This window comes from Gadus macrocephalus, chromosome 21 (genome assembly GCF_031168955.1).
Source record: "Gadus macrocephalus chromosome 21, ASM3116895v1".
In the NCBI taxonomy this organism is placed as follows: domain Eukaryota; kingdom Metazoa; phylum Chordata; class Actinopteri; order Gadiformes; family Gadidae; genus Gadus; species Gadus macrocephalus.
Genome location: NC_082402.1, coordinates 11,472,214 through 11,484,765, shown reverse-complemented (window position 1 = coordinate 11,484,765; position 12,552 = coordinate 11,472,214). Strand labels below are relative to the sequence as shown.

At 46.6% G+C, this 12,552-nt stretch overlaps 1 protein-coding gene across 2 annotated transcripts in view; it reads right to left on the bottom strand.

Moving 5' to 3' along the window:
• The window catches only part of usta (uronyl 2-sulfotransferase a), a 53,424-nt gene that overhangs the window by 22,184 nt on the left and 18,688 nt on the right, over positions 1-12,552 (bottom strand). The window contains exon 2 of one of the 2 annotated variants that reach the window (XM_060041531.1): positions 5,426-5,521. The exons of the other annotated variant lie outside the window; for it this stretch is intronic. Within the exon in view, the coding sequence (XP_059897514.1) occupies positions 5,426-5,521 (96 nt within the window). The remainder of the gene's footprint in view (positions 1-5,425; positions 5,522-12,552) is intronic. 2 annotated transcript variants of the gene reach the window in all.

Below are 12,552 nucleotides of genomic sequence, written 5' to 3'. Positions count from 1 at the left end.
ACTGTAATGGCCAATCCCGGATGAGGGATTGCTCACTATGGCCTCCAACAGAGGATGGTTCCAACTGACTGTGGCTGTTTCCCAAAGTGAAGGCTGCAGCCTTGCTAGGACGCGTCCTTGCTAGTCGCGTCCTATGGAGATGAGACTAGAGTGCTAGATCGAGTGCTTCCTAGCGTTTGTAACGTCGGACTTTGGGAACGACTTGGTAGTGTGGAAGCGCTTCCGCTTCCGCTTTTTAATACTGCGTGTCCGCTTGTAAACACATGTGCGCTTATGAATAAAACATGGCAGCAATCAAGCTGATCGATATTTATTTGACTTTTGTCTGTTATGAATGCGGTCATGTCTCCTTCGCATGGAGCCTCTTTGGGGAAGTCACAAAAGCTTTGTTGTGGTTGATCGAATTGTCTTTATTAAAAGGAAAATCCATTCAATTTTTATAAAACTAAGTGAAATTGTCTGAGAACTTAATTCATGCATCACATTTACAGTTGATTACGCAGGGGGAAAAAGACAAAGAAAGAGATGATAAACGTGTATTTATTTGGATATATTATTTAACTGATCTGATTCATTCATTCATATATGCCTACAATCTACCAGTGCTTTGAACACATAAGTATATCATATAAAATACAATTAAATACGTTCATTAAAAATTACAAACATTGCAAATGATCGGTTGTGCATTAATTGTACAACATTGGATAGTGGCACTATCCCTTCCACCGGTAAACAAATGTTTGTGCGCCACCCTAAGGCGCACAAAAGCCTCCGTTTGCTGGGCTGACCCTAAAAAAAAACGGTATAGGTATACATAAATAATGTAATCTTGTGAGCGAGTAAATTTACATTGGTGACAGTGGTGTTTAACACCAGCTACGTCCATGCAAAATATAGCAACGTATCATTAAGTTGCAAAAACGTTTGAAAAGTGGCACAGGTCTTTAGGCTTGATTATTTGCATTAACATGATGAATCTATAAAAAGCAATACGGCACAAAACATTTCTGAAAACTAATATAACTTCACTTCGTTTGAACGTGTACTGCTCTGCCATTTTCAAGAACCCGCCCAGTGAACGCAGAGGATTGTGGGTAGTTTTGGCTCGTCTAGGATGCAGCGATGCATCCTTGAAAAATCTCGGAATTCTCAAAAACAAAGGACGCAAAAATGGCGCGGCTTTCTAGTGTCCTCAACATTGGAACAGTGCTTGTCGGCGTTCTATGACGTAGCGTCCTTAAAAGGGCGGCCGTTGAGCATGCTTCCTTGACATTGGGAAACAGCCCCTGTGTGCACGTGCGTGCGTGCGTGTGTGTGGTTTTACACCCAGTAACCCCGTCCAGTGGGTTAGACAGATCAAGTCTGATCGGTCTTCAAATCTGTTCCGAGTGGTTTAGCACATGATTTGACAACATGATTAAACTGAACAAAGAATTGCTACTGTCTCTTACCTACTGGCCAATAAATAGGTGAGGAACTGATAGAATACTTTGGATTAACCGTCTTCTGTGTTCCAACCTTCTAGAAATAAGGAAATGTTCAAATCCTCTTGTAGTTGTAGTTGATTTGTGAAAGTTGATCTGCAATTGACTAATGAGACTTCACGGAATGTAAAATACAACCCAGTATATTATATATCTGATGATTTATTTTGTGCGAAATGGGTGTTTGTGTGCGTGTGTGTGTGTGTGTGTGTGTGTGTGTGTGTGTGCGGATGTAACGTGCCTTGTGTGTGAGGGTACTGCTAATTGGAGTCATGAGGTGTGCATACACATGTAGCTAATTAGTTAATTGGATTAGTGTGTCACAAGATCTACCGACCAGCCACTGGCAAAGGTCTTGGCACAGTTTGTTCAATTCACCCAATGCATGACCTGCCAAAATGTTTAACAAGGTTACACTTTTTAACAAAAGTGATGTTTTATCCCTTGACATAAGAAATTCAGAGGTCCTAAAAAAATTGCTAGAACCAACAACATCCAATATGTTCCATCTTATACTAAACAAAGGGAGACATTTAATTATGATTACATGATACACAGAGGCAGAGAGAGTAACACATACTTTGATTCAACGCGAGTGCAGTGAAACTCCTATTTAAGGCCTCAAAACATTCTTCAGTGGATTTATTTCTCCTTGTTGGCAGTGGACTCCCCAGTCAGGAATGCTACATTACGTTCGTAAACATGTATTTAGAACGTGGCGTTTCATACGCCGTATGAAATTGGTGACTGTCTGGGCTGAGCGAGGGTCAAGGAAGAGACATATCCCAGAATAGGTTGGAGATGCTGCAGACAATAAAACACACACACATACAGGAGTAGCTGTGAGGGCTGCAGGGCTGAGAGGCAGAGAAAAGGACTGTGGTTTCTATGGCCCTGCGCGAGGTGGAAGATTCAGAGCATTGTGGACAAGTGCAATGAGATGATAGGGTTTCTCTTCACCTCTCTGATGATTCGTTTGTTAACCATATATCTTTATCGTTTGCATGCGTGCCACGCCACGGTGTGCGTGTGTGAGGATGTGAGTGGGATCACATATTCTTAGCCGTGTTTGTAAACGATACAAGTGCAGCCCGCCCCAGCTGTGTGTAACACACCCAGTCACACATCAACCCAAGCCTATAGTTTAACATCTGACCGTGCTATATTACAAGCCTGGCTCTACTAAAATAGAGGCCATATGCAAATGAGGTAGTCGGTGAGCATAAACATTTGATGTGGTTCTGTGTGTGTGTGTGTGTGTGTGTCTGTGTGACCATGAGTATATGGATATATGTATACATTTTTTGTGGACGCTGTGTGCACGTAGCTTTGCATGAGTGCGTACGTCTGTGTGTGTGTTCGTGTGTGTATGTGTATGTGTGTGTGCGTGTGAGAGTGTGACAATGTGTGTGCATGTGTATGTGTTTGTGTGCATGAGTTTGTGTGTTTTTGTGCATGAGTTTGTGTGTGTGTGTGTGTGCGTGTGTGTGTGTGTGTCGTGCACATGCATGTGTGAGCGTGTGTGGGTGCACGTTTGTGTGTCGTGCACACGTGTGCACACGTGTGCACACTTGTGTGAGCCCATGCGCGTGTGTGCACGATCGCCGTGCACACCTTTTGTGTGTGAGCATGTGTGCATGCACATTTGTTGTGTGTCTTGCACATGTGTGTGTGAGCGCGCGCGTGTGTGCGTGCGTGCGTCGTGCACATGTGTTTGGCACACGTGTGTGGCCAACCAAAAGCCTTTGATTCCAAGTGCAGGAGTGGCCCCCTTCTATTAAGACTGGTGGCTCGAACCATTTCACTAATTACAGAGGGGGAGCCAGGCTAAGGGTCAGGGTATCCACCCACTGTGTTCTGCTCCACGCTTCCCTGCAGCCACCCTGCTGCAGTAGCGGTCTCCAGGGTCGGCCCTCCCCCGGGGGGATATAAATACAAGCCTCCGGCCCGGGCGCTCTGTTATTGCAGGTGCCCTGAGGGCCCCGGGGGGACGCGGGGACGCGGGGCCGGACGGCTCGGCGACACACGCAGACTCCGGAGCCCATTCCATCAATTCTCCGCGTGATTGAATTGGTGTGGATAAAATGCGAAGAGAGTGGCGGCGAAACCACGGTGCGCACACAAATAGAAACATGTGGAGCCGGTGAGTAAACAATGAGGTGTGTGAGCCTGTGTTGCTCGCAGAAGCCCGGTGGGGGGGGGGGGGGGGGGGCAGCATTGATGGGGCTATAAAGTGCAGAGGAGGTGTTGGAGGGAAACACACTCTGTGGCTCGCAGAAGGGAGAGAATAAGCAAAGGCTGTCTGGAGGGAAGGCCGGGATGGAGGGAGGGGGGGTGGAAGAGACACGGATGTTGACAGGAGCTGGTCGACCGAGTACCTCACTGTTTAAAGTTGTAGAGTGTGATTCCCATCCCTGAATGATGCAGGCAAATATAAATACCGTTTGGGGTGTCAGCAAAATAAACTAAATCTACTTTGAGTTCCCTGGAAAAACCCGTTTGGAAACGCCGGAAAATACCAGCGGCAACAACAACAACCACCGTAACTAGCAGAAACGACGGTTTGAAAACGGTGGAAGGGGTCTCTCTCTCTCTCTCTCTCTCTCTCTCTCTCTCTCTCTCTCTCTCTCTCTCTCTCTCTCTCTCTCTCTCTCTCTCTCTCTCTCAGGTCGCCTGACGCTCAGACAGGATGAGCCGCTGAGCAAAATCAGCGGTCGGGAAAATTGAATTGAGCCGAGATCAAACGGATCACACGGAGCGAGCCGGGATGAGGCCAGGGCCGGCCAAGCCACGTGAGGTCTGGTGAACTCTGTCACCCCTCCGACAGGAACCAAAAACCAAAAATGTAAAAAAAAAAAAATGAATTCCATAAAAGCCCTGGCCTGGAAGAGCAGCCCACAGAGGTGGAGTTAGACTCGGGCTGGGTCCAGCGCAGGGTCCAAACCCCCCCCCCCCCCCCCCCCCCCCCACGGTCTCTACGGTCGGGGCTGCTGCCAGCCAGCCGGAGAAGGACCACATTGTGAGACACTTTCCCTTTTTTGTGTCTGTACGTGTGTGTGTGTGTGTGTGAGGGGGTTTGTGCGTAATCCATATAGTTTAGGGAGGTACACACTGTACTGCTTCCAGCTCTATTCCAATGCATGCTCTCTCTCTTAGGCTCTCTCTCACTCTTTTTAGCACAAATTTTTCCATTGAAACGGATCCACAATTTTTGTTTCCTGGGATCTGTTGCACTATGACGGAGGGGGCTCAACGTGCAGGACCAGAAACAGCAGGGGTCAAACACAAACGCTGCTCAAAAATAATGACTCCTTAGATATTCCAACGCCAGTGAAACAAGGGTCAGACAGACCATTTAGGCTCCACAGTTTCATTCCTCGTTATCATTTCCTAGAGCAGGTATTTTTTAGGGGAAATGGCATGAAAGTAGAAAAGGTATAAAATATATTAAAAAGCTGGATGTTTTTGAAATCTATCATACTGCTCTGCAGTCTTCTTATTGACTTCCATTATACAATATAATGAGGGAAAATATATCTTAAAAAGTACATATTTGCCATATGCATTTCTCCAGACATATTGCCCTTGAGGTTGATACATGGGAAACTGTAGGAGACCAGTGCAAAATAATAATAAAAAGACCCACGCTTATTACAACAATAAATAATGATCATTATAATAAGTGTTGCTTGCATTGCAACCACACTAATTATTATTATTTGCAAATAATAATTACAATAAGAGTGGCTTGCTTTTGCAACCCCACTTACAATGAGTATAATAATAACATACTTTATCATAGTGCTTTGTTTAAATAACCCATTTCCTTATCTACCATACAAACCCCTAAGCCTCCTTAAGAAACCAGTTAAGGAGGCTAACCCAAACCCGAACCCGTTTGAACGGAGGCTGTAAGCTTCCTCTGCCTGGGTAGTTACCTGAAGTCGCACAGTGTGGCGGGTGCTTCTTTTTAACTTGCTGCGGCTGTCCGTTCTGACTGACCAAAGACCTTCCCGGCCAGGCAACCATTGAGTCTTCAACGACAAAAAGAGTACAACAGTCACCACACAGGTTAATGTTCATCACTGAGACTTCAATGAATGCCAACAGTGAAAATCTTGAAAAGCAGCTGCCATCAAAATCTCCCATGAACCGTATGAATCCACGCACCTCTCCCCTGATGCTAAACACCAGCCCAGATGTGCAGCCAAGTCTCGCCAGGCCTCACACATGCATGGTGAAAATTACAAGACGCGGTTATTTTCAGTTTTGACGGCATTGCATGCTTTCCATTTTTAACGCGACTAATAAGGCCCAGCATGCACGTGAGACGACAGTTCAATAAGCAGACGTCGCCTTGACATAATGTCCTCTTCTGATCACTCACCAAGCGTCTGAGATGTTGCTATAACGAGAGGTACGGTTGAAAGAAGATGAAGTAAAGTTATTATTGCGTTTTTTCCTGAGAGCATGAACCAACGTCATAAACGTCCCGCCTGTCATTGAGTGGAAAGGGGCAGCATAGACGTCCTCACTTAGCGCTGAGCCTCTATCAACAGTGCCACTCCGCTGGCCCCGATCCCTAACCCCCCCGAGCCTTATTCCCCCGCTCCCTGAAATGTTGCTTTTAGTTGTCCACAACACAAGTTCCGTTTGGTTTCTCAATGGGCTGCCCGGAGCTTTTCCATTCTGTCTTCCCTTTCATTGACATCCATCTTCACTTCCAGCCTTCCCTTTTTTCCAGCCAACTGGCGTTCAGAACCAAGATGGCGGCGAGTTGAATAAAACCTATTGGCGCCATGGCGTTCTCCATGGCGCCCGGGGTTGTCACACCTGCCTGTCGGTTAACACATTCTGGGCGATGATAGAGTCCCCACAGACAGTTTTCTGCTCTCACCGCTGTCTGGTCTGATGGGCGTGGCTCATGGCTGCTCACTGTTGGGTTAGATTCATAATGCATGTCTGACCTTCTCTGCTGCCACTGCATTACCTTCCAGCATCTTGAAGCTGATTGAAAATGGTTGCAAATAGTCAGGGGTCCCCCCCCCTCGCCCACCCACACACACACACACGCAGAGACGCACACACACTCCCTAAATATAGCACACACGGACACACACGCACGCACACACAGACACACACAAAAACTCAAAATATATACAAACAACTAGACCAGAAAAAGTGAAGCAGCGGGGACACACACACACACACACACACACACACACACACACACACACACACACACACTAACTCCTGCTGCCAATTCCAGTGTTAGGAGCTGGTCACGCTCCTGAATGAGAGAGAGTAAGGAGGCGGAGAAGGAGGGAGGAGAAGTTAAAAGGAGGGAAGAGGAGAGCCCTTCATCCATTAAGCAGCTGGGTGGGGGGCTCTTGGGGGGGGGGGGGGCTGTCCGGGGGGACGCGTGAGCGATACGCAGGTCATCCCGAGTGGCTCTAATTATGTAACGATGAAGAGATAGAGTGGGAGAGAGTGAGGGGAACACATCTGGTTAACATAGATAGAGGTGGAGGAGGGGGGGGGGGGGGGGGGACAGAGAGTGGTGTGGGGAACACATTGATATCAATCAGGCTCTCCGGGCTCCCCGAGAACATGAGGCTCTGCAATGTCTGCCATTGGCCGGGTCCCCACTGGCTGGGCGATGATTTTAGCAGGAAGCACACACACACACACACACGCACGCACGCACGCACGCACGCGCACACACACACACAAGCAGGTATACACACGTACACGCACACAAGCACGCGGTACTTTTTTCATACAGTGAGTCTCATCCAATTAATAGATGACTATAACCGAATTTACTGAGAAAGACGAGAATCTAGTAGCCTTCTATACATCTCATTGAAAAGACCCCCCCCCCTCCTCACCCGAGAATACACAGGCCCTAGGATACAATTATGGTTGAATATTGGTTAAATACAAAGTTAATTTAATTTTGTTTTGACTGTAACCACAAGCATACACTAATTGGAGGGAAGAGGACTTAAACGGACACTTACAGCTAGCTTTGAGTCACACACACACACACACACACACACACACACACACACACACACACACACACACACAAACCACAACTCTCCTGATGATGATTCAACTAGGGCAGGCAGAGGCCACACATTGTAGTTCAACACCGCTACCCGTAGCAGGGAGTTAATATAAGCATGGGTGGGGTGACCATGTTGTCATGGAAACCATTTTGTTTAAAAGGATTTTATAGTGACTGTGACTAGAAAGCCAAAGGAAATCTTTCCGCAACTTTGTCAAAAGCTAATTGGTTCCATAAAAGGTTTGCCCGTATACCTCTAATTCAGCTAATGCATCATCATTATGATCACATTTAGGAAAGTATTTATTCAGAGTTATTTCTAATCACCATGTTGGGCAGACATCGTATTCTTTCCAAACCATGAATCCTGCTTGCCCTTTCCCCAATGTTTCCATACTCAGCGGTACTGTCAACATAAACCCGGGCGAACAATGTTTGTGTGTGTGTGTGTGTCTGTGTGTCTGCATGCCTGGCTGTGTATGTGTCGGCACGCCTGCGTATGTGCGTGTGTGTGTGTGTGTGTGTGTGTGTGTGTGTGTGTGTGTGTATATACAGTATATGTGTGCGTGCATGCATGCATGCGTAAATATATATTGTGTGGGAAGAACACATGTCTCTTCTGTAAAAATTCAAAGCATAGATTTAATAGAACAGAATTTACATGTGACTTACTTATACGTGTACCTAGTCTGTGTGAATGTGCGTGTGCATGGGCGTATTTGAATGCACAGGCAAAAAAAACCTCTAATTACATGGTGGATGGGGGTGGCCATCTAGCTTCTGTGCGCGGCTGGCCTGCTACATAAATACACGTGTGACAGGAGCCGGTCGCTGGCTTCACTTGTCCCGCCGCAGTCCGTCTGAAGCTGGAGCTCCAGAGGCCGTGGCCAGGCGGAGCCACCACTGGGCTTGGGGGGGGGGGGGGGGGGGACCGTGACCACGCTATTGTGCAGGCATGCAGTCACAGAGCCTGTTGGAGAATAAGCTGTGTAGGGTGTGTTGGGGAAAAGAAAACACAAACGCGGAAAGTGTTTGTGTGTGTGTATGTGTATGGATGTGGGTCTATGTGTGGGTGTTATTTTCGTAGAGATTTTTTGGTTATGATATACACACGCACACACACACACACACACACACACACACACACACACACACACACACACACACACACACACACACACACACACACACACACACACACACAAACAGATGTACATCAACACTTACACGCACAGATAGCTCATTGTTTTCCGCACTAGACTTTTGTTTTCAATTCTTGCTTATTGAGGTGCCAAGCCAATTAAATCGTCTACAGGTCATGTGTTAAGCACATGTGGGAGTAGGCGGCTGGGAGACACCCCTGATCACTAACAGGGACCGCAGACAGTGCAACGTGCAGAGCATTTGGCTTGCACACACTTAAATCTATTGTGAATCTACATTCTGAGGCTGAGTCACACGTGGGGGAGGGCGAGAGAGAGCAAGAGCGAGAGAGAGAGAGAAAGAGAGAGAGCGAGAGGGAGAGAGAGAGAGATTGAGATCGCCTTCTCATTGCCCTCTCTAGCGACTACACTTTCTCCCAATCTCTTCCGAGAAACTCTCCAAAACCCTTCTTAGCCGGAAAGTGGAATATTGAGGAATTTTGTTGTTGCCGCTTGGACGAGGTAATTGATCAAACATCTGGCTGTAGGACTGTTAACATGACATTTAGTTTAGAATTATTATCATACCCTCAAGTTGAACAAGAACAAAACATCTATCACAGAATACCACTTTCTTATACATGGGATGTAAGCAACTGTTTAAATATGCGAGGCATAGAGACTAGATTGGTCATTAATTCAGGCTAATAGCCCTCTTTATCATGTCACAATTATCGCACACACACACACAGAAACACACATGCTCTCGCGCTAACTCTCTCTCTCACACAAAGGCACAGGTACACGCACACATGCACACACACATGCGCTACTCTCTCTCTCACAAATGCACAGATACACATGTACACACACACACGCACCCACGCACGCACACACACACACACTCTCTAGTACTGCAGGGTCTTGTTACACTCCATGTCAAGCTTTGTTCAGTTCTAACACAACAACGAACAGTGCTGACATCTCTCTGCTCTCCCTCCCATTGCTCTGACACGATGGAACATAGACATGTATAATGGGGTTGCATTGTGTTGGGAAGGGGAGTCATTGTAAGCAGGTGGAGGTAATTGTATGTTAATAAATAGGGCCACAACCAAATTTGAATGAACACAAAGATGGCTGACAGAGAGAGAGAGAGAGAGAGAGACGAGATACACCAGGAAAGATGCTGGGAAGTGCAGTTTAAGTTAAGGGGGGAATGGCATAAGGATGTCAATGAAAGTTTCTAATATTGGATTACTCCTGGATTTATCTTTGGACCTTTCCTTTAATGGACTACTTTGCATTTCCACATGTGGATTAATGGACATCTGAAGCATTACCCTTGACTTTTGCTGGGGCAAAAGCCTCACTCCTTATAAGAGGCTTCTTGGTGTATATATCCACACACACACACACACACACACACACACACACACACACACACACACACACACACACACACACACACACACACACACACACACACACACACACACACACACACACACACACACACACACACACACACACACACACACCTGTAAATGACCCAAACACTAAAGATTAAAGGGACGTGACCAAGGACCCAAACACTATAGCTTAAAAGGACGGGACCCAAACACTATATCTTAAAGGGAAGTGACCAAGACGTGACCACTGGGCCAAAATGGCCAATTGTCATCCCAGGCAGGATGTGACGTAGAACAGCTATTGCTGGCTTTAGTGGTCGTCCATGGTCATTAACTATCCATCTTGGGCATCCGGGTTGGGGGGGGTTGGTGAAGGATGTGTGCGGCAAAGTTTTGTAGCTCTTGCATGTGTGTGTGCGTATGTTTTTTTCTGCGCACTGCACACAGATCGTTTTGTGGTGTTGGCGCGTCCAGCGTCAAAGTGCTAATGTCCGATGTGGGACTGCCAGCGGTTGTAACTCTTCTCTCTCCCTGTTCATCATGTGTTCATCATCACGGCTTGAGTTCCTGACTAATGAGACGGTCGGGTCCCAAACACGCTTAAGAAGGAAAGAGTGCATGTGTGGCTTGTGACAAGCGCGCACGAGCACACACACACACACACACGCACACACACACACGCAGGGTTTGAATCTTCCCGCCGAAATAAAGTACACATGCAGTATGTGGACGCGTCTGCCCCACGACAAACCACAACACACTGCTACTCAATAATAAGGCATCAGTTCCTACTTGATGTTGCGGCGACTTGAGGCCAGACCATCGTCGCTGTTCGTGGCCGGTGCATTGTTCAGTGTGTGGCAGGCCTGTGATCCTAGTGCCACGTGTGTGTGTGTGTGTGTGTGTGTGTGTGTGTGTGTGTGTGTGTGTGTGTGTGTGTGTGTGTGTGTGTGTGTGTGTGTGTGTGTGTGTGTGTACTGTGTCCATTAGTGGCAATTGATGTTGCTGCGTGTGTGGGCTGTTGCCATCGACTCTGTATGACAAAACCAAGAAACCAAGAATTCTTTCCACATCTCTGTCTCCGTGAAGAGACAAGCTTTCACTTACTAGGGGTGGTTGACGGAATAGGCCCGTCGATACATAAGATTCAGATGCCATGGACCTCCGAGAAGCGTATTTGGTAATCTTGAATAGTGAGTCATGATTGTGTGTTTCCGCTCCAGCTTTTGTTTCGAATGCACGGTGACCTGAAGTTGATCCTGTCGCGTTACCAATCAGTCTCTCCAAGCAATAGCCGCAATACATGCAAAGAAACATTATTTAAAGTTATTTCAACGTCAACATAAAACACAGCTGTGGATGGGTGGTGTACTGTGCAGTACAGTGAATACTCGGGAGGAAAAGGAGGAACGGCTGAAGGAACGGGTTTCCTTTCCCAGATGCTCCTCAATGCAGCCTTTCCTCCCAACCCCTTCATTAAACAGCCCCACTGGGCTGGTGTGCACGTAAAAATAGAAAGACAGCGGGTCAACACACCCATCTTAACGCTCGCTCTTTGAGTCTATGCTCTCTCTCTCTCTCTCTTTCCCTCTCTCTCTCTCTCTCTATATCCCTGTCTCTCTCTCTCTCTATATCCCTGTCTCTCTTTCTCACTCTCTTTCTCCCTTTATCTCACATCTATATGTGAATGAAAGTCAATCAATGAAAGCAACACCATTAAATATAAGACATTTGGAATGCCTACATTGGATTTTACAATAAAAGAAAGAAAATGTGTTTGCTAACAATAGCGAGGACAGTGGTGATGTTTGGTATTGGGAGGTTGTGAGGACTTTAATTAGAACGTCAGCCTCCCTGTAATTATGCAGGAACACTAACTTCTGGCAGCCTGACGGCTATTAGAGAAAGTTTAGAGAGGCTAGGTTATACGTCGGCTACAATGGCAGATTACAAACAGAGATTAGGTTTTGCCTCCGTCACACGAGCATGTGCTTCCATACCTCTCCAAATATCCTTTAGATACGCAAAACTAATACTTCCACCACGGTCTTCATATGCATTTCAAGATAACCTTCCAGAGCTAAAATGACATCATCTATCAACCTGCAATTAACATTTTAATTAACTACATTATCTGTTTAAATCTGTTTCATCATCATCCTCGCTTACTAATGAAAACCGCATGAGCCTGGAAAAAAGCACACAGTGACAAAAGAAAACATGGATTCAGGTATTTACTTTCTCTTTCTAAAGATGGATCTCATTAAAAACCCTGGAGGGATGGATTGCTAAGCTGAGAGGGCACAGAAGAGGCTGCTGGTTAGATTGCCCCACCCAACCAACCTCTTGTGTGCATATCCACTCACACCACCACGGGTTGGCAACAACAAAAGCAGCACCCGATACAAACACCAAGGCAGCATGAGATGATGAGCTGC